We start from the raw sequence: 24,530 nt of genomic DNA on the forward strand, positions 1-24,530 counted from the left end.
AATGCTTAACATGTTTGCATACTGTTCTCATCTTTACATACTTTTTCAACAACCCTGCAAAGTAGGAGGTATGATATATCTTCAGTTCATAAAGGAATCGATAGCACAGTTGGTAAGTAAATGGAAGATTAGGGTTTGAGTCTAAGCCTATCTGCCTCCAAAGTTAATAATCTTTCTGCTGCATAGTTTCAGTATCCCCAGTGTGTGAAATTGGGATAATAGCAGAACCAGAGGCCAGGCGAGGTGGCTCACATCTATAATCCCAGCATTTTGGGAGACCAAAGTTCAAGGATCACTTGAGCCCAGAAGTTCAAGACCAGCCTGGGCAACATAGGGAAACCATCTCTAGTAAAAAATTTAAAAATTTCCCAGGCGTGGTAGCGCGGACGAGTGGTCCCAGCTATTTGGAAGGCTGAGGCAGGAGGATCACTTGAGCCCAGGAGGTTGAGGCTGCAATGAGCTGTGTTCACACCACTGCACACCAGCCTGGGGAACAGAGTGACACCCTGTCTCAAAAAACAAACAAAACAACAACAACAAAAAAACAAGCGTTTAAGGATTTAGGAAGGTAATGCTTCCACCACAGGGCTTGAATGAATGAATGTTAACTTCCTCTTACCTATTCTTTTTTTTTTTTTTTTTTTTTTTGAGATGGAGTCTCGCTCTGTTGCCCAGGCTGGAGTGCAGTGGCGCGATCTCGGCTCACTGCAAGCTCCACCTCCCGGGTTCACGCCATTCTCCTGCCTCAGCCTCCCAAGTAGCTGAGATTATAGGCGCCTGCCACCACGCCTGGCTAATTTTTTGTATTTTTAGTAGAGATGGGGTTTCACTATGTTAGCCAGGATGGTCTCAATCTGCTGACCTCATGATCCGCCCGCCTCAGCCTCCTAAAGTGCTGGGATTACAGGTGTGAGCCACCGCGCCCAGCCCCTCTTACCTATTCTTTTGGAGGAGAAAAAATCAAGAAGCCTTCCCAGGTTGTAATTTCCCAAGCTGTTTTTTTTGTCCAGCTCCTCTGCATATCTGACAAAATTTCCCATAGCATCTTTCAGTAACACTTTTATCTTGCTCATACTTCCCCCATCATCACAATTACATTTATGTTCACAGGGTCTCCGGGGCTTGCTGTCATTCCTTCATCTGGCCAAAAAATGCTTCTTCCTGAAAGTCCCGAGTGAAGCATTCTCCTAGTTCTAAGTACAGTTCATTAGCTCCCCGGTTTCCCTTTTCTCCTCCTTCAAGTACACACATAACTAATCTAAACAGGGCCTTCCCAGTCCGAACCGTTGGTATCAAGTACACAGGAGTGCCATAGCCTTGAATCTAGTTACCTAGTACTTTGAATAAATCTGGAAAGACTAGTATGCTTGCAAGATGATACAAATGTGTAAAATAAACATTTAAATTATACAGAATTTTTTTTTTTTGCTTTGCTTGTCTCTACACAGCCAATAGTTTCTGAAGATCAGACAGCAGCCCTGATGGCCCATCTCTTTGAAATGGGATTCTGTGACAGGCAGCTGAACCTACAGCTGCTGAAGAAACACAATTACAATATCCTGCAGGTTGTGACAGAACTTCTTCAGTTAAACAACAACGACTGGTACAGCCAACGCTATTGAGGAGTGACCTTGTATTAAATAACTGCCTGCTGCTCAGAGATGATCTTTATTCTGTCATTGGGGTATGGGATAGAAGCCCTTGCTTATTTTTAATCTGATGAATCTGTATAGAACCCATTGTTGAGTTACCAAGACAATACCTGTTACAGTATTTTGGGGAGCAAATTAAAGACCAGAACTTAAATTTTCACTTTAGACATTGGATGAATAGTATGAAGACAGTTTTTCAGTTGATTTGGATAAAACTATTTTAGTGCATTGACAAGTTGCATCTTCAACTTCGTATAGAACCATTTTTCTTTCTGCTTTTATTGAAGTTGAGTATTTTTCTTTGGTTAATTTTGGTTATTTTTCTTTGGATTTTTTATGGGGATATCTTAATTTTCAGGTTTTGAAAGACATTAACCTCGGAAGTTGTTTTTAAGAATTATTCTCATAATTTCTGTAATCCACCTCAAGTTTCATAGTTATTTGGCATTGAAATAACACCCAGAGCATGATAGAAATGTTGTTACTCTTCCTCTCTCAAGGAGAAAGTAATTTTCCTGCAATACTTAATAATTGGTACCGTTGCTTTCTAAAGACTCCATGGTGCATTCAAGAGTATCCAACTTCAAGGGAATCTCTGCATTTCAATGAAAGGAGGAAGAGTGTGCTGATAAACCCACCAGCACCTATTGAGCAATGTCTATTATAGTAATTTTGCATACATTTTTATTTAAGGGAAAAAATATAGGTATTGTGAAATATTTTGCTAATCTTGTAGAAAAGGAAAAAATCCTGTTATTTAAAGGGAAAAGTAAATTTAACAGTTGCCTTTTTTCTTAATGTCAGGGCAGATCTTATTTTACAGTACAGTGGGGGAAATAGAAACATGTGAAAGGCGAAAGGCAGGCTCCTAAATTAATGTCAGTGAAGTTCAGGGTGGGCAAATGAGTGTGTGTGAGGTATAGGAAATGCTGATGACTTCTTTAATGCTTGAAGTCCGTTCTAGCCCTAGAAAGCCTAGAACAGGAAGAGGCAGCTGGTGTTCTGCAAAACTTGGACGGGGGCAAAGTTGCTGAAAAAGTTTTGGTTTAACCCCAAGATAAGTGGAAAAGAGCTTGTCCATGAACCCAGGTTCTCACTCTGTTTACAGAAGGGTGTTGAGTACAGTTGGTGAAGGAAGAGGTAACAAAAAATGCTAAATATTTTATCCATGAAAATGACTTCCAGAAAAGGAAGAATATGAACCCCAGACCGAAGGGGAAAAGATAGTTAATAGTATTATCTAACCTGGTTGGTATTTGTAATGAATGGTGATTTTAATTAGTCATTAGCCATAATGATGTTTATTTACAGTATAACTCCTGAATGCTACTTAAATAAACCAGGATTCAAACTGCAAGCCAACCAGGCCGTTCATTATTTAAAACGTTTTAATCGGGGCTTCCGGGTAGAAGGTGGAGCGGCAGGGTGTAATTGGGTTGATGGGTGGGACCTGTCTTGACCATCGGAGTTTTATAGCCGAGGGCCAGGAGGGCCCGGGTTGCCCTCTCAGTTGTACTTGCACATAACCACCTAAAGAATGGTGAAATAAATGTTCTTGGAAATTCCTACCCGGACTGGCTAGTCCTTGCGGAAGCAGCGTCCGGGCCCTCGGGTAACGTTTGAAGAGCTGGGAGCGTCTCAGAACGCTGCGTGGCGAAGGGGCGGACCGGGGGACGAGGGGGTGGGCCCTTAGGGGCTGGGGCGGGACTTCCCTGGGCACTGAGTCAAAGCTTGAGGGGAGTGTCCGCTCCCGCATTTTCGATTCCGCTCGCTGCCGTTTCTGTCGCTGCAGTCGTACGCGGGTAAGGCCCTCCCTAGACCCTTTATACCTGCATTACCTTTCGGAGGTCAAGACACCTCCTGTTGCCGCCTCCTCGCCCAACACACAGGCGCCCCCCGCACGGGTACCAAGCTTGACTAACGGCCTCTCGGGGTGTGTGGTGGGACTTGAAATCCTCCCTTAATGAAGTCACACCTCCGTCCGCTTCCACCCGGTCGGCCCATGGCAGAGCCCCCATGGAGCCCAGGAATCGGCTTGGCCCTTCGGGGAGGTCAGCGTCCTTACTATCCCCACTCTCCAGTGCGGCACATTCGCTCCACTAGGACTCCGGCCGGTTGCTGGCCCCAGGCGGTGCTTCTCCCCACCACTGCCCAGCTCAGCTCAGCCCAGCCCAGCCCACTCTGCCCTTAGAGAACCTTCTCCCCAAAGACTCACTCCAGAAGTCTCGCCCTCGTGCAGCTGAGGAGCCTGGGATCCCAGACCTGAACCAGGTGAGCATCTCTATATTTTAGCCCAGAAAGATCTGTGTGGCTCACTTGCCGGCCTCGTTCTGCCACACAGAGTCCAGATTTAGCCTTGACTTTTCCTAGTGAAAGACAGACCCTGGTATCAGTATGACCCTCCTCAGGCTTTCTTACCCCGCCTCAGAAAGCAGTGAGGTGTCTGCTTTCTCCCAGGGCTTCTTTAGATAGGGGTCTTAACCACACCTGTGACCAAGTCTGGCCTCCTCTCTCCTTGTTTCAAAGAATCTCTTTTCTGCCCTATCCAACTTCCTTCCCTTAAACTGAATGACAGCTCAGCAACTTTTCCAGAGAAAAATTAAATGCTCTGACAATCACTTATGGAAGTTCCTTAAAGTGAAGTAACTTCTGCTTTTCTTTTGTTTTCCCTTTTGTAGGCAGATTGGTCTCTTTTAAAATAATGAAAGGAGTTGAAATGCATTGAGACTTCTGAGAGTCCCATGTGACCACCCAATTTTTCACATCCTATCTTCCTTAGGCTTGAGCTTGCTTAAACTGTGGTGAAGCTCCTTGCCAGTCTTGAGAACTTCAAACCAAAATTACATCTGGCGTCAGTGCTAACAAACTTAGCACTGAACTTTGGTCTTTTCTCATTAGTGAAACCCCCGCCCCCGAAGAATGGGTAAGACGTTTTCCCAGCTGGGCTCTTGGCGGGAGGATGAGAACAAGTCAATCCTGTCCTCCAAACCAGCCATTGGCAGCAAGGCTGTCAGCTACTCCAGCACCGGTAGCAGCAAGTCTTTTTGTTCCTGTGTGCCTTGTGAAGGAACTGCTGGTGCCAGCTTCGTGACTTGTCCCACCTGCCAGGGCAGTGGCAAGATTCCCCAAGGTGAGTGGCCCAAGGCTCTGGAAATAGCCTGGAATCCAGGGAAAGTTCTTAGCCTGTTGGTCTGGGGCAGCCCCTCTGAGTCTCCTTGGATGGGGTTAGATCTGCTCCCGACTCTTGACCTCCCAGTCTCAGGCTGGCCAGGGAGATACTTAACTATCTTTGGGTTCCCTGCAAAAACCTGCCCTCCTTCCCTGGTTGTATTCCCCAGCCCCTTGTGGGAAAGAGGGGTTCTAGCAACACAGTGTGTCTTAGGATTCATTCAGTTCAGGAAGTTACAAATGAACTTTACAAAGATGCTGGGCATCTCTGATTTGCTGGTGACTTTCAGAGATTCTTCATACCTATTAGTGGAAATCTCACTTCCATTCTAGAGATGGCAAAGCTGAGCTGCCAACTTTGGTAGCAGAGTCCAGTGCTTCCAGTCCTGCTCTGGGGCAGATGTGGCATGCTTCTAACATTGCTCTGTGGTGTGGGTGGAGGCATGCTTCTGGGAAGCTGGCACAGTAAATATTTGTCACAGTTGCATCTTGGCCCTCCCTCTCACCTTCTCTCTCTCTAGAGCTGGAGAAGCAGTTGGTGGCTCTCATCCCCTATGGGGACCAGAGGCTGAAGCCCAAGCACACGTAAGCCCCCCTTTCTCCCCTAGCTTCACAAGCCATCGCCCCTGGGGGCTGCTCCCTTTGTCTCCCCTGTTTTGATCCCCCCTAATTTCTTCCTATTAGTTCTTCCATAGAAAGCCTGAGCCTCAGAGGTACCAGCTCCTTACATCCAAGGATTTTTTCCTGATTTAGAAGCTCCTGGACTGGGTGTGGTGGCTCATGCCTGTAATCCCAGCACTTTGGGAGGCCAAGGCAGGCAGATCACTTGAGCTCAGGAGTTCAAGACCAGCCTGGGCAACATGGTGAAACCCCCATCTCTATCAAAAAAAAAAAAAAAAAAAAAAAAGAAAGAAAGAAAAAAGAAGCAGCAGCTGTGGGCACAGCAGATGTCACTTGAGGCCACCAGGTGGCCTTCCTTAAGCATCACTGCTTCCAGGAAGCATGGCCCCCTCTCCAAGACAGGAAGGATCTGGTAGCTCTGCAAGTCCTCCCAGGAAGGAGGGAACAAGCATGTGGCCCTGGCTGCAATTGATTTGAAAACATTATTTTTCTTAAGCACCTCCCTTGCTGAGGCAGTTCAGACTTGCTTGTTTTTCTTCCAGTAGAGATGAAAAACCTATTGTCTACTGTTCTGGGATACTTCAGAACCTCAGGCAGCCCTGGGGCCTACCGTGTTTGTGATCTGAGTCCGTCTGACATGGAGCTCCCTCAACCTCCTCCCAAGGTCCTGGTGTCAACCTGGGAGTCACCACCAAGCCGAACCCTCTCCGCCACCCCACTATACCAGAATTAGAAATCAGGCTGGGCGTGGTGGTTCATGCCTGTAATCCCAGCACTTTGGGGAGGCCGAGGCAGGCGGATCACCTGAGGTTAGGAGTTCAAGACCAGCCCGGCCAACATGGCGAAACCCTGTCTCTACTAAAAATAGAAAAATTAGCTGGGCGTGGTGGCAGACACTAGTAATCCTAGCTACTTGGGAGCTGAGGCAGGAGAATTGTTTGAACCCCGGAGGTGGAGGCTTCAGTGAGCCAAGATCACGCCACTGCACTCCAGCCTGGGCAACAGAGCGAGGCCTCATCTGGAAAAAAAAAAAAAAAAAAAAAAAGGCCTGTAATCCCAGCACTTTGGGAGGCCAAGGGAGCAGATCACGAGGTCAGGACTTTGAGACCAGCCTGACCAACATGGCGAAACCCCATCTCTACTAAAAATAAAAAAATTAGCCAGGCATAGTGGCAGGTGCCTGTAATCCCAGCTACTCGGGAGGCTGAGGCAGGAGAATGGCGTGAACCCGGGAGGTGGAGGTTGCAGTGAGCCGAGATCGTGCCACTGCACTCCAGCCTGGGCAACAGAGCAAGACTCTGTCTCAAAAAAAAAAAAAGAAAAAAAAGAAATTAGCAGTGCACATCATAAGATACTAACAAAGTACTATCTCTTTAATGCATATCTGAATTTTGAATTGGATGGATGGTGTCCTGTTCTGAATGTTAAAATTCAGAACTTCCAAATATGGACTTATTTCTTCTAGTGATAATAACTAGCACTCATTGTGCTTTTGCCATGTGCAGGGACCTGTGATTACTATTTTTCCATATATTAGCTGATAACAAATTCTGTGAGGTCAGTACAATTATCTGCCTTTTACCAACAAGGAAACTGAGACTTAAGGAGGCTAAGTGGGCTGCTCCATGTTATTGGGTCAATGGGAACAGAGAGCTGGGAGTGGAAACCAGGCTGCCTGGCTGCCAATCCTGTGCTCCTACTCATTCTGGGCCACATCTGGGGAGCTAAATGTTGTTGGGAGAGTGTGCAGGGGAAAGCTTTGTATATGGAGAGGAGTGTCTGAACCCCCTCCCAGAGTTTCCTTGGTGTTCAGACTTTTCCATTCCTGCATCCTGGGTCCTGCTTTCCCACAGGAAGCTCTTTGTGTTCCTCGCTGTGCTCATCTGCCTGGTGACCTCCTCCTTCATCGTCCTTTTCCTGTTTCCCCGGTCCATCATTGTGCAGCCTGCAGGCCTCAACTCCTCCACAGTGGCCTTTGATGAGGCTAACATCTACCTCAACATAACGGTGGGTGGCTGCCCTTGGCTCCAAACCCCCCTTCCCAGCAATACTTCGCTGTAAACTTTGTCCAGTGTTGTGACCCTGGGCATGGGAAGCCAGGGATCTTATGGCACCCAGAGGGTGCTGGGAGCCTGAAGAGAAGTAGGAGCAACCATGAGCTCCATGACAGATGGTAAGGATTGGGACTCTACACAGTAAGGGGTCAGAATCCGGGCCAGATAAGTAAATCATAGGGGTGGAGTGGGGTGACAGTGCCTGAGACTCTCTGGATGGACAGGACTGAATGGAAAGAAGCCATACAGGATGGGCCTGGATCCTGAGGCAGCTTAACTTCGTAAAGTTGACCCCTCACCATTCAATGCCCCTCCAAGGGGCTCCCAGTTTTCGTCCTCTGCACCTGAAGCTTGTCATGGTAGATGGGGCTCAGGGCAGACAGCCAGGCTTTTGCAACTGTTTGGCTTTTCCTAAGGATGGGACATCTTCACTCCTCCCTTCCCTTGTCTTCATCCCCAGAATATCTTAAACATCTCCAATGGCAACTACTACCCCATTATGGTGACACAGCTGACCTTCGAGATTCTGCATCTGTCCCTCGTGGTGGGGCAGGTTTCTAACAACCTTCTCCTACACATTGGCCCTTTGGCCAGTGAACAGGTGACTCCCCTCTCCCTGGCCAGCCCTGCCCACTGGTGTGTGGATGTGTGGTAGTGGGAAAGGGGCAGCTGGAGTTGGGGCTAACCCTGTGCCCATTTGGTTGACAGATGTTTTACACAGTAGCCACCAAGATACGGGATGAAAACACGTAGTGAGTACCCCTTGATCTCTTCTCCCCTAGCCGCTTGCCTGGCTTAGGAACCCAATTAATACCCACCAGCTTTCCTGATTGCTTAGCAAATTCTTCAGCCAGCATCTGGCCTGCCCTCCCATGGCCAAGAATGTAATAAGCAAGGGTTCAGGGTCCCCAGCCTCTGCTTGTTTGGACCTTGATTAGAATGAAAAACAGGCTGGAATTTGGTTAATCTTTACAATATGTGACCTTGGGCTCTTCAGCCTGCATTGCTGAGGAAGATGAATGTTTTGTTTGTCTCCTGAGGGGGGGTCCAGCATGTGCCTGGGCCAAGTGAGTGGAGGTCAGAGTGATAGTGCAGCCATGCTGCCACACTCACCTGAAGGGTGGGAAGGGGTGGGAGTGACACTTTGGGGGCACCTGATGGAAGGAAAGAGTTCTGTGGGGTAAGGAAACTGGGACCTGCAGGCATCTTCTGAGCTGACAGCCTGCTCCATGTGACACGTGGTCCCACGTTCTCTTTTCTTCTCTCTCAGCAAAATCTGTACCTGCCTGGAAATCAAAGTCCACCATGTGCTTTTGCACATCCAGTAAGTAGAGCTTGGAGCTCTGGTATCCCTGCTCTCACTTCTGACTTCATTCTCACTCAGCTCCACCTCGTGGGCAGAGAGTCTTCCAAGCTGACCCCATGAATCTTTGTTGGCTCTTGGGAATAGCAAGTCTAGCCCCTTTTCTAAGTCTCACCTTGCCTATAAGCTATTAGGGGCAACAGGCATAGGGCTGTCTGGAAGCTGCTGCAAAACAGGTGGGGCAGCTGTCCCAGGTACCTTGGCAGAGTGGGGAGCCAGAGGGAAGGGCAAATGAGGGAGCTCCCCGCTCCCCACCCCCAGACAGTATAATGGGGCCAGAGCTTTCCTTTTCCTCCCAGCCATGGCAACAAGGCCTGCTTCCTCTCCAGGGGCACCCTGACCTGTTCATACCTGAGCCATTCAGAGCAGCTGGTCTTTCAGAGCTATGAATATGTGGACTGCCGAGGAAACGCATCAGTGCCCCACCAGCTGACCCCTCACCCACCGTGACCTGTCTGCTGTCCCTGTACTCCAGGCACCTGCAACCCTGGTCTATATCTCCCACAACTCCATGGTGACTAAGGAAGGACTACAGAGGCTTTGCCAAAGGAGAAGCCCTGCTTCATTACACCCTTACCTCCCACCCCCTCAGCACAGGAAGCTTGCTTTGAAGTTAACTTCATACACACACACTCATATCCTCCAGTTTTCCCCAGATTCTTTTAGGGGCTGCCATCAGATTCTGCCCTTGGTTAGTCTTTTTTTTTTTTTTTGGTAGAGACAGTCTCACTGTTGGTCCAGGTTGGTCTTGAACTCCTGGGCTCAAGCGATCCTCCCTTCTTGGCCTCCCAAAGCACTTGGATTACAGATGTGAGCCACTGTGCCTGGCTGGTCTTTCTTGAGGAAAATCTGACCTGGCATTTTCTTGAGGCACCTTAGATTCCCTGGAGTGGCACCTGGCCTTTCTGTACTGAGCACCTGCTCGGTCTGAAGGGGCCATTTCACCCCAGCTCCATCAGGGCTGGCCGTCCTGTCTGAATGTGGAGAGAGCTGTAGTTTTATCTGGCTTTTAAAACATAGACCTGCCGGCTGGGCGCAGTGGCTTACGCCTGTAATCCCAGTACTTTGGGAGGCCGAAGCGGGTGGATCACTTGAGGGCAGGAGTTCGTGACCAGCCTGGCCAACATGGTGAAACCTTGTCTCTACTAAAAATACAAAAATTAGCCGGGTGTGGTGGCACGCGCCTGTAATCCCAGCTACTAGGGAGGCTGAGGCAGGAGAATCACTTGAAACCGGAAGGCAGAGGTTGCAGTGAGCCAAGATCATGCGACTGCACTCCAGACTGGGCAAAAGAGCAAAACTCTGTCTCAAAAAAAAAAAAGGAAACTTTTCAAGTTTTCTACCCTCTGATAAGAAAATTTGGGGATATCCAGTGCCATCTCCAAGGACTTTCAGGGGAATCACTTGAAACCGGAAGGCAGAGGTTGCAGTGAGCCAAGATCATGCGACTGCACTCCAGACTGGGCAAAAGAGCAAAACTCTGTCTCAAAAAAAAAAAAAGGAAACTTTTCAAGTTTTCTACCCTCTGATAAGAAAATTTGGGGATATCCAGTGCCATCTCCAAGGACTTTCAGGGGATCATAGATGCTTTTCTGTGCCTATCTGCTTTGACCATGTGAAAAAGTGATAGTCTGCTTCTCTCTGGTAACTTGTCTGCCACCCATCTGATAGTAAGATTAGCCAAGGCCCTTTAGCCCTCTGTCCTTTCTGGTTATTGACTGTTCCTGGTTCCTAGAAAGACAGAGTTGTTCTCCAGCTAAAGCGTCTTCTCTCTATAAAGCAGTTTTACTATTCTTTTCATAGCGGGAGCCAAAATAGTAGAGGAGGGGAGGGAGGCACCTGGCACTCTGTGGGCCTGCACAGGAAAAACAGAGCCAAAGGCAGAATCATTGTATAAGATATTTATTAAAGGAGAGCCTCTAAGTCCACATCCTGAGCCCATGTGAGGGGACACAGGTAGGTCAAACGGTGGGCCCAGCTGCTGTCATCTGAAAGCCTGCAGGAGATGAAGCTATCAGTATCCAGCTGAAGGCTGCTGGGTTCTGTTCCACCACCACCTTAGCACCAGGGCCCACTCTGGTCCCAGAGGCCTCATCTCTCCTTGGGCTTTGACAATGTGGAGCAGCACATCAGCAGGGACTGCTCTAGACCCTCCCTTTCCTGTCACTCAGCTGGGGCTAAGCCCCAGATAACCCCTAGGTTCCCACTGGCTCCTAGTAGAAATGGTTTCTGTACTTTAGCAGAACAGGAAGGATATTTGTTCATTAAAGGTGGCTTGGTCTTACAGCTGGGTGCAGTGGTATATACCTATAGTCCCAGCTACTCAGGAAGCTGAGGTGGGAGGATCTCTGGAGCCCAGGAGTTGAAGTTTAACATGAGCAGCAACATTAGCAAGACCCCGTTTAAAAAAAAAAAAGAGCCGGGCATAGTGGCGCACACCTGTAATCCCAGCTACTCAGGAGGCTGAGGCAGGAGAATCACTTGAACCCGGGAGGCAGAGGTTGCAGTGAGCCAAGATTGCGCCACTGCACTCCAGCCTGGGCAACAGAAGTGAGACTCTGTCTCAAAAAAAAAAAAAAAAAAAAAAGATGGCTGTCTCTTTATCATTCAGACAGAAAGATGAACACAGGTGAGCGGGGAGAGCTAAATTTGAAGTAGGATGCATGGAGAGGGAGAAGTGGTGACAGAACTTGGTAACAAGCTGGCTGGGGGAACGAGGGGAAGGAAGGAGACTGCTGTCTCCAAGCTGAGGTCAGGGTGGTGTTGGCAAGAGCGCAAAAGTCCAGGGAAGCCAGGCTGGAGCTGCTGTGTATAGACTGCCAAATGCGAAGTATTTATATTGTATTCAATAAACTATACTTAAGAGTGTTCAAAAAAGTCTCCTGGGAGTGGGAAGGGAACTAGTGGATACTCCCTATTTCACAAACTTTTCTTTTTTTTCTTTTCTTTTTTTTTTTTTGTTTTTTGAGACAGTTTTGCTCTGTTACCCAGGCTAGAGTGCAATGGCACGATCTTAGCTCAGTGCAACCTCTGCCTCCCGTGTTCAAGCGATTCTCGTGCCTCAGACTCCCTGAGTAGTTGGGGTTACAGACATGCACCACCACACCCAACTAATTTTTGTATTTTTAGTAGAGACAGTGTTTTTTCATGTTAGCCAGGCTGGTCTCAAACTCCTGGCGGCCTCAAGTGATCTGCCCGCCTCGGCCTCCCAGAGTGCTGGGATTACAGGCATGAGCCACTGCACCTGGCAGAAACTGTTTCCTTAATGTTCCAACGGGCAGCAAGGTTTCTTCCCCAGGCCTCTGAGCCACTGATGACATATCCTGCCCTTCTGTTTTCCGTGAGATTGCTCACAGGAGCTCACTCTCTCCCTCTTGCTCCCATTGTGTATCTCTAAAGTCTCTTCCAATTTTACTATTCCTGTTCTGTGCCACCACCATCCCGTTATCTTCCCCAGCTGCTCTCATCAGGAAATGTCGTGGGTTGCACTGAAACGGCCCCTTCAGACCAAAGGCAATGCTATGTAGGCTACAATGAAATACGCAGCTGATCCCTCGGACGGGGCTTGTGATTGAGGTGACTGAGGCAGCCTTTCTCATCATGGAGGAAGAAAGGCCTTCCCAGGGCTTGCACCTTCCTGAAGTCTAACACCCAGGGCCCCCACCCCTACCCACTCCTTCACCTTGGGCTGGTGAACCTCTTGGTTGTCACTGCTAGATGGAGAGGCTGAGAGCCAGGAAGGGAGAGGGCTGTGGGTTTTAGAAGGCAAGCCTCCCTCCCCTTCCCAGGGTCAGGTGTCATGTTCCTGAGGCTATAGCCTCCCTTTCCTCCAAGCTCTTTCGCTCCATCCCTGCCTCCATTGTGCATTTGACAGCTGAGTGCCCCCTGTAGGCCAGACATTGCACTGGGCTTGGAGGTGGGGAGCATCACTGCCTGCTACCACTTTCTGCTGCTGCAGGCCTGCTCTGATGTGATGCGACCCCTCCTTCCCCAGGCTATATCTCAGTAAGCATGGGCTTGGGGGAATGGGTGATGGCTCCAGTGACAGTCATAAACTGAAGCCCCAGACAGACTTATCACTGCTGAATGAGGGCAGGTAGTGATAGTAGTAGGAGTTGCATACTTGGGGGGGACCCAAGACCCAGTTCTCCCATTGGTTTTGCCTAGAGAAGCATAAACTTGCCTTCCACTCTCTTTCTACCCTCTCCATCCCCTTCGTGAGTCCTCCTGCCCTCTTCCTTTCATCTCTGTCTCATAAAGCTGACCAGTCCCGTGATTCCTCCCAGGAAAAAAATTACATTTTGTTCTGGCAGCCTCCTCTTCTAGAGTGGGTGGCTTTTGGAGTGGAGATATTGCTGGATGCTGAGAAGATGTGGTTGCTCATCTGCATTTTGGGGATGGCCATGGGGTCTTGGGTTCAATCTCTGGATCACCACTGCTGTATGTAATCGGTAGACTGAGAAGAGGGAGAGACAGGAAACCAAACAAGTTAGCAGCTTCTGGTTTCAGAACATTGTGTGAAATTCCTTGAGTCCAGAGGAATCAAAGTAAAATGTAGCAGCCCACTCTTCATCCTAGAAGTGCTAGCATCAGGTTCTTTCATCTGTTGCACCTCTGTCAGAGACACCTTTCCAATGCCTTGCACAATTACACAATTATATATTCTTGTTAAGAGTTGCCATCCAGGCCGGGCGCGGTGGCTCACACCTGTAATCCCAGCACTTTGGGAGGCCGAGACGGGTAGATCTTTTGAGACCAGCCTGGCCAACATAGTGAAACCCCATCTCTACTAATAATATAAAAATTAGCTGGGCGTGGTGGTACATGCCTGTAATCCCAGCTACTCGGGAGGCTGAGGCAGGAGAATCGTTTGAACCCGGGAGGTGGAGGTTGCAGGTAGAGTGCAGCTGAGATCCAGCCTGGGTAACAGAGTGAGACTCTGTCTCCAAAAAAAAAAAAAAAAAAAGGTTGCCATCCTGAGTTTGATAGCCTACAATGAGCTGGACTCCAAGCTAAGTGCTTTTAGTGCTCTTTCCTCTATCTATCTGTCTGTCTGTCTCACTCTTTTACCCAGGCTGGAGTGCAGTGGTGTCATCCTGGCTCACTGCAGCCTCCACCTCCAGGGGTCAAGTGATTCTCCTGCCTCAGTCTCCCGAATAGCTGGGATTACAGACGCGCCCTACCACACCTGGCTAATTTTTTGTATTTTTAGTAGAGATGGCATCTCAGCATGTTGCCCAGGCTGGTCTCAAATTCCTGAGCTCAGACAATCTGCTCACCTCGGCCTCCCAAAGTGCTGGGATTTCAGGCGTGAGCCCCTGCGCCTGACCCCTTTCCTTTATTAATAATTTCCATATTCAGTCCTCATGCCACCTCTGTTGAGGAAGTTGTATCATCTATCATTTTATGGATTAGCGCTGAGCAATAGGCCATCCATACCCAGGCATTTTTTCCTTTTTTTTTTTTTTTTTTTTTCAGGGAGGGTCTCACTCTGTTGCATAGGCTGGAGTGCAGTGGTGTGATCACCACTTACGGCAGCCTCAACCTCTGGGGCTCAAGCGATCTTCACCTTAGCTTCCCAAGTAGCTTGGACTCCAGGTATGTGCCACCATGCCCAGCTAGTTTTGGTTTTTTTCGGGTTTTTTTTTTTAAACGAAATCTCGCTCTGTCACCAGGTTGGAGTGTAGTGGCACAATCTCGGCTCACTGCAAACTTTTCCTCCTGGGTTCAGGTGATTCTCCTGCCTCAGCCTCCCGAGTAGCTGGGACTACAGGCACATGCCACCACACCCAGCTAATTTTTGTATTTTCAATAGAGATGGGGTTTCGCCATGTTGGCCAGGATGGTCTTGATCTCTTGACCTCATGATCCACTCGCCTCAGCCCCTCAAAGTGCTGGGATTACAGGTGTGAGCCACTGTGCCCGGCTGCCCAGCTAGTTTTTAAAATTTTTTGTTGTTGTTGAGACGGAGTCTCACTCTGTTGCCCAGGCTGGTCTCAAACTTCTGGGCTCAAGGGATCCTCTCACCTTGATCTCCCAAAGTGCTGGGATTATAAGCATGAGCCCCACACACTTGGCTTTTTTTCAATTTTTTCTTTTTTTTTTTGGAGATGTCTGAACCTGAACTCCTGGGCTCAAGCAATACTCCTGCCTCAGCTTCCCAAGTAGCCAGGACTACTGCACCCAGCTTCCTACCCAAACATTTTTAATGGTGGCAAAGAATAGAGGAATAGACCATCCAGAAGTAATTTGAAATAATTCTAGTCTCCTCCCCTTACTGCTGCTAAGGAGGTTTCTCTGGACTACACACACACACACACACACACACACTCTCTCTCTCTCGCTCGCTCGCTCGCTCTCTGTCTGTCTCTCTCTTTCTCAGTCACCCAGAGTCTGTCTTTCAGGGTCTGTGTCTCTATCTTACCTTGAGTTGTGAATACCCAGTGTTTTTGATGGGGCTAGATTGGCATGAGTTCATGAGACCTGATGATGAAACAAAGTACAGGTTACTCATCCAGCAGTTTTCCAAGGATGGAACACTGCAAGCCTGGAGTGCTTGTGTCTGGTGACCCAGGGGGTGATGGGGGTGCGGTGAGGACAGGCTCCTACCTGGGACAGGGCACAGACTGAGCCCTTCCTGAAGATTCTCAACTAGGAAGCTGTGCTGTGGTTCCCTATTCCAGACCTCACGGGGCTCAGTATATCTGTTAATAAGCCTACAACTCATGTCCCACCCTCTGATCACCCCCACCTCCTCTGTCACACTCACTCTGGAAGAAGGGCTGACAGCTTCTCAACCACTCTCTGCAGAAGTTGGAAGGCTCCTTTGCAGCCATAGGTTGGCATTAACCCACCCAGAGGGAGTTGACCAGCAAGGCATTAAAGGCCGAGGGTACTTGGGAGAGTCAGAGAGGGTAGGGTGGTAGATATGGATTCCGCGCTACAGGGCTGGGTTGGAAGCAAAGGGCTCCTCTCCTCACCACCTCCCACTCCCAGGCTCCAGTCCAGAGTCTGTAAGGATTTTCTGCCCACCCTGGAATCTGTTGTTCATACAGAGATTGCCCTCCAGCTTAGTAGATCCCCGCTGAAGTAGGCTGGTGACCTGGCCTTTGGGAATCCTGGAGATTGCATTTGGAGGTGTGCTGAGTACAACGGGCTTGAGCACTTGCTTGTGTTGGCTGAGGTGGTAGCTGTGGTTGTGGTGGCTGTGGCCCTGGCCATGCCTGTGCCTGCGCCTGTGCCTGTGGCAAAGTTGATGGCTGTGGTGGTGGCTGCGATGGTGGCTGCACTGATGGCTGCTGCTGTGATGGCTGTGGTTGCTCCTGTGATGTCCACAATTTCGCCACTGGTGGTTGCGGCACATTTAACTTCTTAGGTGGCTGGAGTTTTTTCTCCGATTGTTGTTCTTCCTCCTGGTGTTTCTTCAGTTCCTGGCAAGAAGCCCCCGGGCAAGTGGCATCATCCTCTCCCTACCCAATCACCCATCTGCCAGAGAAACTTCAGGGAACAAGGCAAGTGAGTAAAGAAGTATAGGTGGCAGTGGTCTCTGTTCCCTAGAGCTGGAGGCTGAAATTGGGCCTACGCTGTCTGCCTCACCCACTGTGACACCCAAGAACGATTTCTGGGTGGCACAGCCCCAGCCCAGGAAATAGCACTGTCTCTGATCACCTGCTTCCTCACTTGAGAGCTCAGCACTGAAAGCAGTTTTTAGTGCTGGAGGATAAAGAGTAATTCCCGCAAATGTCTTGTGTTTTGTTTTGTTTTTTAGAGACAGGTTCCCACTCTGTCACCCAGGCTGGAGTGCAGTAGCACGATTATGACTCACTGTAATCTGGAACTACTGGGCTCAAGTGATTCTCCTGCCTCAGCTTCGCAAGTAGCTAGGATTACAGGTGCACACCACCATGCCCGGTGAATTTTTTTTTTTTAAATAGAGACAGGGACTCATTATGTTGCCCAGGCTGAAGTGCAGTAAGTGGTGCAATCTTGGCTCACTGCTGCCCCAACCTCCCAGGCTCAAGCAATCCTTCCACCTCAGCCTCCTGAGTAGCTTGGACTAAATGCATGCACCACCATGCCTTGCTAATTTTTAAATTTTCTGTAGAGACAGGGTCCCCCTATGTTGCCTAGGTTGGTTTGGAACTCCTAGCCTCTAGCGATCCTCCCACCTCAGCCTCCCAAAGTGATTTTTTTTAATAGCCCAAGGGTGCTTCTAAACCTTACAAGTGCTTTGAAATAGCAGTGTCAAATAAAAATATAATTCATGCTGGGCCGGACGGGGTGGCTCACGCCTGTCATCCCAGCACTTTGGGAAGCCGAGGTGGGCGGATCACGAGGTCAGGAGTTCAAGACCAGCCTGACCAACATGATGAAACCCCGTCTCTACTAAAAATACAAAAATTAGTTGGGCTTGGTGGCAGGCACCTGTAATCCCAGCTACTCAGGAGACTGAGGCAGGAGAATTGCTTAAACCCAGGAGGCGGAGGTTGCAGTGAGCCAGGCTCATGCCACTGCACTCCAGCCTGGGCGATAGAATGAGACTCCGTCTTAAAAAAAAAGTATGTATATAAATAAAATGCATGCCACATGTGTAATTTTAAATTTTCTTTTTTTTTTTTTTTTTTGTTTGTTTGAGACAGAGTCTCGTTCTGTCCCCCAGGCTGGAGTGCGATGCCCTGATCTTGGCTCATTGCAACCTCTGCCTCCCGAGTTCAAGAGATTCTCCTGCTTCAGCCTCCTGAGTATCTGGGATTACAGGCATGTGCCACCACGCCCAGCTAATTTTTGTATTTTTAGTAGAGGCAGGGTTTCACCATGTTGGCCAGGATGGTCTCGAACTCCTGACCTTGTGATCCACCCGCCTCGGCCTCCCAAAGTGCTGGGATGACAGGCATGAGACACTGCGTCCAGCCACTAAATTTTCTAATAGCCACATAGAAGAAGAAATAGGGCCAGGCGCAGTGGCACATGCCTGTAATCCACGCTTTGTGGCACTGAGACAGGAGGATTGTTTGAGGCTAGGAGTTTGAGGCCAGCCTGGGCAACATAGTGAGACCCGGTCTTTACAAAAAATTAGCTAGGCATGATGGTGCATGCCTGTAGTCCCAGCTACTCAGGAGGCTGAGGCTGGAGGATGGCTTGAGCCCAGGAGATCAAGGCTGCAGTGAGCTATGAATGGGCCATCGCACTCCAGGTTTGGTGACAGAGGAAGACCTTGTCTCAAAAAAAGAAGAAGAAGAAAAAACAAGTGAAACTAATTTTAATTACTTTTATTTATTTATTTTTTGTGTGCAACAAGGTCTCACTTTGTCTCACAGGCTGGAATACAGTGGCGTGATCACAAGGCTTACTGCAGCCCTGACCTCCCAGGCTCAAGTGATTCTCCCACCGCAGCCTCCCGAGTAGCTGGGACTATGGGTGCACACCACTATGCCCAGCTAATTTTTGTATTTGTTTCAGAGATGGATATCACCATGATACCAGGCTGGTCTGAAACTCCTGGGCTCAAACGATCAGCCTGCCTTGGCTCCCAAAGAGCTGGGATTACAGGCATGAGCCACTGTGCCCAGCCTAATAATATATTTTACTTAACCCCATGCATCCAAAACATCAATATGAACATATAATGAAGTATTTTATATTCTTTGTTTTCATACTAAGTCTTCAAAACCTAGCTTGAATTTGAAGCAACAGCACATCTCCAGCACATCTCAATTTGGACACTAAATTTTCATCAAAAATATTTCATTATTTTAGATTTCATAAATTTACAGTTGAAAAAGTAGATGTACATATCCAAATTGTCCCAAACATGCTTAAAATTTTTCCAGTACGTATGGTGAGTGTTTTAAAATATATATATTTTTGTTGTTGTTGTTGTTTTTTAAGATGGATTTTTGCTCTTGTCACCCAGGCTGGAGTGCAACGGCGCGATCTTGGCTCACTGCAACCTCCTCCTCCCAGGTTCAGGCGATTCCCCTGCCTCAGCCTCCCGAGTAGCTGGGATTATGGGTGCGTGCCACCACGCCCGGCTGATTTTTGTATTTTTAGTAGAGGTGGGGTTTCACCATGTTGGTCAGGCTGGTCTCGAACTCCTGACCACAGGTGATCCACCTGCCTCGGCCTCCCAAAGTGCTGGGATTACAGGTGTGAGCCACCGTGCCCTGCCGGGAGCAAGACTGGAGCAAGACTCCATCTCAAATAAATAAATAAGTGAATTAATTAATTAAAGGCCAGGCATGGTGGTTCACACCTATCAACATTTTGGGAGGCTGAGGTGGGAGGATTGCTGGAGTCCAGGAGTTCCAGACCAGCCAGGGCAGCATAGTGAGACCCTGTCTGTATTACAATAATAAAATCAAATAAAGTTTTTAATTTTTTTTTTTTTGTGAGACAGAGTCTCACTCTGTCTGTCACTCAGGTCAGAGTGCAGTGGCACCATCTTGGCTCGCTGCAACCTCCACCTCACTGGTTCAAGTGATTCTCCTGCTTCAGCCTCCCCAAGTAGCTGGAATTACAGGCAAGCGCCACCATGCCTAGCTACTTTTTGTACTTTTAGTAGAGACCAGGTTTCGCCATGTTGGCCAGGCTGGTCTTGAACTCCTGACCTCAAGTGATCCACCCACCTCGGCCTCCCAAAATGCTGGATTACAGCTGTGAGCCACCATGCCCGGCCAAAATAACATTTTTAAAAACTAAATTAAATTTATATAACACTGACCGGGCGTGGTGGCTCATGCTTGCAATCCCAGCACTTTGGGAGGCTGAGGTGGGTGGATCACCTGAGGTCGGGAGTTCGAGACCAGCCTCACCAACATGGAGAAACCCCGTCTCTACTAAAAATACAAAATTATCTGGGCGCGGTGGCGCATGCCTGTAATGCCAGCTACTCAGGAGGCTGAGGCAGGAGAATCACTTGAACCCAGGAGGCAGAGTTTGTGGTGAGCCAAGATTGCACCATTGCACTCCAGCCTGGGCAACAAGAACAAAACTCCGTCTCAAAAAAAAAAAAAAAATTGGTTCTTCAGTCACATTCCAAGACTCAATATAGCATACAGGCTGGGGGTTACCCTATTGGACAGAACATCTTTAAACCTCCCAGGCCTAGTACCCTTGCCTTCCCCCAGACTATTACAAGAGGGAAATTGAGTCAGCTGATAGTGTTCCCCCAACACAGACACAGTCTATCTGAGAGAACGCCAAATGACCTTGCTTTCCTCCTACCCCCAGCAAACAACATTCACCAAATAGTAGGCAGCTTCCTAGGGATCTGTCTCCATTCTCCATTCCCTTCCTGCTCCAGAGAGGACCCTGAAGAACCCAGCCTATCCCATGCACCTGTTCTTTCTGCTGCAGCTCCTGCTGCTGCTGGGCCATCAGCCACCTCCTTCGGTCCAAAGCCATCTGCCGGCGCCGGGCCTCCCAGTGGTAGGCACTACCCATGATAGTGGGATGGTGTGAGGCCCCAGGTGGGGGTGGGGACAGGCAGAGCCCACTGCTCCCACCACCTCTGTCTCTTCCCACTCAGACCCCTCTGCCTATAACTGGAACCACCTCACAATGTGGTTACTGCCAGGGCAACTGGGCAGGCCCCGCCTGCTTTGTTGAGGGAGGGAGGCATTTTTCCCAAGGCTCCCAGGGAACATCTGCAAAGTACCTTTCTCTCCTGGGTCCTGATCAGATAGAAGACCTTCCCACCTTAGCTTTGAGTCTCAGTGGGCCCCATGGGCAATTCAGCAGTAAAGTCTTTTCTCTCTGACTTCTTTCCCCCACTCTTCCTCAGAGGCTTCCAGCTTCATCATCTGACCCTTCCTCTGCTCATCTCTCCCCACTTAGGTCTCCGGAATTACCTTTTTCTCCTTAATCTCTCCTCTCCCCATCTCCCCCATAAATGTCTGTGCTGAGTCAGAATGAAAGAAAATACAAAATCCTACTAAGCCTCACTGAGGTCTGAGCCCCCAGAACGCAAAGGAGCTTCTTAGAAAACACCCTAGCTCTGGAGATTTCTAATGCTGGACTCAAACCTAGCATCTACCTCTTAATTTTATTTTTATTTTATTTTTTATTTTTTGAGATGGAGTTTCACTCTTGTTGCCCAGGCTGGAGTGCAATGGTGCAATCTCAGCTCACTGCAACCTCCACCTCCCGGGTTCAAGAGATTCTCCTACCTCAGCCTCCCAAGTAGCTAGGATTACAGGCATGCACTACCACGCCCGGATAATTTTTGTATTTTTAGTAGAGACGGGGTTTCTCCATCTTGGTCAGGCTGATCTCAAACTCCTGACCTCAGGTGATCCGCCCGCCTCAGCCTCCCAAAGTGCTGGGATTACAGGTGTGAGCAACCATGCCCAGCCTGGGACTGTGCATTTAAGATCACCCCAAGTGTCTGGGCGCAGTGGCCTCTGCCTCCCGGGTTCAAGCAAACAAAAAGAAAGAGCCTAGGCAACCTAGCGAAACCCTGTTCAGGCTGCAGCCTATCCGTACCCCAGCTGTTCCAGAGGCTGAGGCAGGAGGGTGGATGGACACTGGGAGGTGGATGCTGCAGTGAGCAGTGATTGCACCACTGCACTCCAGCCTGGGTGACAGAACCAGGCCCCGTTCCAAATAAATAAAAATAAAGGAACCAGTTTGTAGAAAGCAGGAGAGGGTCCCGTTGAACTTCAAGCCTTCAAGCTACAGCTGTGGCTGGACAGGTTGGACCAGCAGGCTGGAGCAGTCGCCATCTTGGCAGGGATCATTAACCCTGATCTGTCGTCGGGAGGAGGAAGAGCTGATCTTACGCAGGGAGGGCAGGTGGACTATGTGTGGACTCTGGTGATCTGTTTGGGTGCCAGGTGTTACTCCCAGGGCCACCTGTAACTGTGAATGCGCAGGAACCCTGACTTGAGAAGGGCCTGGCCACGGGGGGCTCAGGCCCCTCAGGAATGAGAGTTTGGTTCCCGGTACCCAGGGAAACCACCAGCATCGGCAGAGGTGATAGCTGAGGAGGAGCGGGGATTTGGAGGAGAGACACAGGACGAGTACCGGGGGCAGCCCCGTGATCCACAACTGCTGCAAGAGGGGCTGTTTGTTCGACTCACTAGTCTTCTGCGGCTCTATGCGGTACTAAAGAGCAGAAGACAGAAGATACAAAAACCACAAAAATTAGCCGGGCGTGGTGCTGCGCGTCAATAATCCCAGCTACTCGGGAGGCTGAGACAGGAGAATCCCTTGAACCCGAGAGGCGGAAGTTTCAGCGAGCCGAGATCACGCTATTGCAGTCCAACCTGAGCGTCCGAGCGAGATTCTATCTCAGAAAGTAAAGATAGAATTAAAGTGCCCAGCGCAGTGGCTCACGCCTGTAATCCCAGCACTTTGGGAGGCCGAGGCCGGCAGATCACCTGAAGTCAGGAGTTCGAGACCAGCCTGGCCAACTTGGCGAAACCCCCTTAAAAATACAAAAATTAGCTGGGCGTGGTGGCAAACACCTGTAGTCCCAGCTACCCAAGGAGGCTGAGGCAGGAGAATCACTGGAACCCGGGAGGCAGAGGGTGCAGTGAGCCGAGATCGCGCCACTGCACTACAGCCTGGGTGACAGAGCAAGACTTTGTCTCTAAAAAAAAAAAAAAAAAAAAAAAAAAAAAAAGCATGGGCGCGGTGGCTCACGCCTGTAATCCCAGCACTTTGGGAGGCCGAGGGGGGCAGATCATGAGGTCAGGAGGTCGAGACCATGCTGGCTAACACAGTGAAACCCCGTCTCTACCAAAAGTACAAAAAAATTAGCCGGACATGGTGGCAGGTGCCTGTCGTCCCAGCTACTCGGGAGGCTGAGGCAGGAGAATGGCGCGAACCCAGGAGGTGGAGCTTGCAGTGAGCAGAGATGCACCACTGCACTCCAGCCTCAGCGACAGAGTGAGACTCTGTCTCAAAAAAAAAAAAAAAAAGCCTGGGCCGGTGGCTCACACCTGTAATCCCAGCACTTTGGGAGGCGGCAGGCAGGCAGATCACCAGAGGTTGGGAGTTGGAGACCAGCCTGACCAACATGGAGAAACCCCATCTGTACTAAAAAGCCTCTGAGGAAGAGTGGGGGAAAGAAGTCAGAGAGAAAAGACTTTACTGCTGTATTGCCCATGGGGCCCACTGAGACTCAAAGCTAAGGTGGGAAGGTCTTCTATCTGATCAGGACCCAGGAGAGAAAGGTACTTTGCAGATGTTCCCTGGGAGCCTTGGGAAAAATGCCTCCCTCCCTCAACAAAGCAGGCGGGGCCTGCCCAGTTGCCCTGGCAGTAACCACATTGTGAGGTGGTTCCAGTTATAGGCAGAGGGGTCTGAGTGGGAAGAGACAGAGGTGGTGGGAGCAGTGGGCTCTGCCTGTCCCCACCCCCACCTGGGGCCTCACACCACCTCTTCCTATAATCCTGGAGACCCTACCTAATCCGTCTGGACCTCAGTTTCCTTGCCTGAAGAATAAGTGATAACTTGTTACTTTCTTTCACATAGCTGGTATAAGGATCAAATAGAATAATGGATGGGAAATAAAAGATAAAGTATAAAATTGTTTAGCTACAGGTTGGTATTATTATCCTACCTGACCCTTCCAAGGACTGTGTCCTCAGTAGGTGGAGTGAACAGGTGAGAGGATTATTATTTGAAGCCCAGGAAGGCTTTTGGGGATAGAGACTGTGCATTTAATTTTTTAATTTTTAAATTTTATTTTTATTGTATTTTTTGTTTTTTGAGACGGAGTTTCACTCTTGTTGTCCAGGCTGGAGTGCAATGGCGTGATCTCGGCTCACCGCAACCTCCGCCTCCCAGGTTCAAGCAAGTCCTGCAAGTGATCCGCCCGCCTCGGCCTCCCAAAGTGCTGGGATTACAGGCGTGAGCCACCACGCCTGGCCTGGGACTGTGCATTTAAGATCACCCCAAGTGGCTGGGCGAGGTGGTAATCCCAGCATATTGGGAGGCCAAGGTGGGCGGATCATGAGGTCAGGAGATCGAGACCATCCTGGCTAACATGGTGAAACCCTGTCTCTACTAAAAGTACAAAAAAATTAGCCAAGCATGGTGGCACGTGCCTCTAGTCCCAGCTACTCAGGAGGCTGAGGCAGGAGAATCACTTGAACCCAGGAGGCGGCAGTTGCAGTGAGCTGAGATTGCACCATTGCACTCCAGCCTGGGCAACAAAGCAAGACTCCGTCTCAAAAGAAAAAAAAAGATCACCCCAAGTCGGCCATTGACCTATCTCCTATATATACACACACTTTTACCCAGAGGTATAAATCTTTCTGAAAGCAGTGAGCCCAAGTCCAGCTTCAGGGCTGGGGGCAGGGAAAGGGTTTAGATGAAAAGGATGCTTCAAATCCAGCCTCTAGTGTGGTGGGGATTGGGGTGGGGAGCAGCCCTTGAATCAGAACAGGTCTAATGATTCTGCTGAGACGTTTGGAAAAAAAAAAACAAAAACAGCTTCCAGGAGAGCCTGTCAATTCCAGCAACCAGTGTTGTGGAGTCAGCTTGGGCTTTGGAGTCAGACTCAGGTTCAATCCTGGCTGTGTCAGCTTGTTTCATCCTGCCAAACCTGCAGCTGGAGTTCCCCCAAAAGCAGCAGCAGCGGAGTTCCCACAAAGGAGTGCCCCAAACTGTCCTGAGCTGGGAATCCAAAGAAAGTACTCAACACCGAGGTGATTGGTCCAAAGC

General features: G+C 49.3%; 3 protein-coding genes across 14 annotated transcripts in view; 2 read left to right on the forward strand and 1 right to left on the reverse strand.

The window, feature by feature from the left end:
* Nucleotides 1-3,009, forward strand: part of NBR1 (NBR1 autophagy cargo receptor) — a 41,118-nt gene extending 38,109 nt beyond the window's left edge. For all 6 annotated transcript variants that reach the window (XM_054457753.2, XM_054457750.2, XM_054457749.2 and 3 more), the window contains one exon: nucleotides 1,449-3,009. In XM_054457753.2, the coding sequence (XP_054313728.1) occupies nucleotides 1,449-1,622 (174 nt within the window). In that variant the 3' untranslated portion in view covers nucleotides 1,623-3,009. The remainder of the gene's footprint in view (nucleotides 1-1,448) is intronic.
* Nucleotides 3,010-3,327: 318 nt separating this feature from the next.
* TMEM106A (transmembrane protein 106A) lies at nucleotides 3,328-11,735 on the forward strand. Of its 3 annotated transcripts, none has more exons than XM_054457758.2 (9): nucleotides 3,328-3,454; nucleotides 3,734-3,923; nucleotides 4,551-4,782; nucleotides 5,342-5,405; nucleotides 7,295-7,448; nucleotides 7,956-8,096; nucleotides 8,204-8,247; nucleotides 8,766-8,819; nucleotides 9,188-11,735. In XM_054457758.2, the coding sequence occupies exons 3-9, from the start codon at nucleotides 4,572-4,574 to the stop codon at nucleotides 9,306-9,308; spliced, it is 789 nt and encodes a 262-aa protein (XP_054313733.1). In that variant the 5' UTR covers nucleotides 3,328-3,454; nucleotides 3,734-3,923; nucleotides 4,551-4,571; the 3' UTR covers nucleotides 9,309-11,735. The 3 variants fall into 3 exon arrangements, with proteins under 3 accessions (XP_054313733.1, XP_054313732.1, XP_063512781.1); XM_063656711.1 differs by having other exon boundaries at nucleotides 3,413-3,454; nucleotides 3,756-3,923; XM_054457757.2 differs by having other exon boundaries at nucleotides 3,344-3,923.
* Nucleotides 3,864-20,472, reverse strand: CCDC200 (coiled-coil domain containing 200). Of its 5 annotated transcripts, XM_054457761.2 has the most exons (6): nucleotides 20,196-20,472; nucleotides 15,961-16,288; nucleotides 15,283-15,341; nucleotides 13,157-13,314; nucleotides 8,609-8,781; nucleotides 3,873-4,018 (listed from the first exon to the last, which is right to left on the reverse strand). In XM_054457761.2, the coding sequence occupies exons 1-4, from the start codon at nucleotides 20,298-20,300 to the stop codon at nucleotides 13,288-13,290; spliced, it is 519 nt and encodes a 172-aa protein (XP_054313736.1). In that variant the 5' UTR covers nucleotides 20,301-20,472; the 3' UTR covers nucleotides 3,873-4,018; nucleotides 8,609-8,781; nucleotides 13,157-13,287. The 5 variants fall into 5 exon arrangements, with proteins under 5 accessions (XP_063512783.1, XP_054313736.1, XP_063512782.1 ...); XM_063656712.1 differs by lacking the exon at nucleotides 3,873-4,018 and having other exon boundaries at nucleotides 8,456-8,781; XM_054457760.2 differs by lacking the exons at nucleotides 3,873-4,018; nucleotides 8,609-8,781 and adding an exon at nucleotides 10,745-10,854 and having other exon boundaries at nucleotides 20,196-20,471.
* Between the last annotated feature and the right edge of the window lie 4,058 nt (nucleotides 20,473-24,530).

This window comes from Pongo pygmaeus, chromosome 19, assembly GCF_028885625.2.
Source record: "Pongo pygmaeus isolate AG05252 chromosome 19, NHGRI_mPonPyg2-v2.0_pri, whole genome shotgun sequence".
NCBI lineage: Eukaryota > Metazoa > Chordata > Mammalia > Primates > Hominidae > Pongo > Pongo pygmaeus.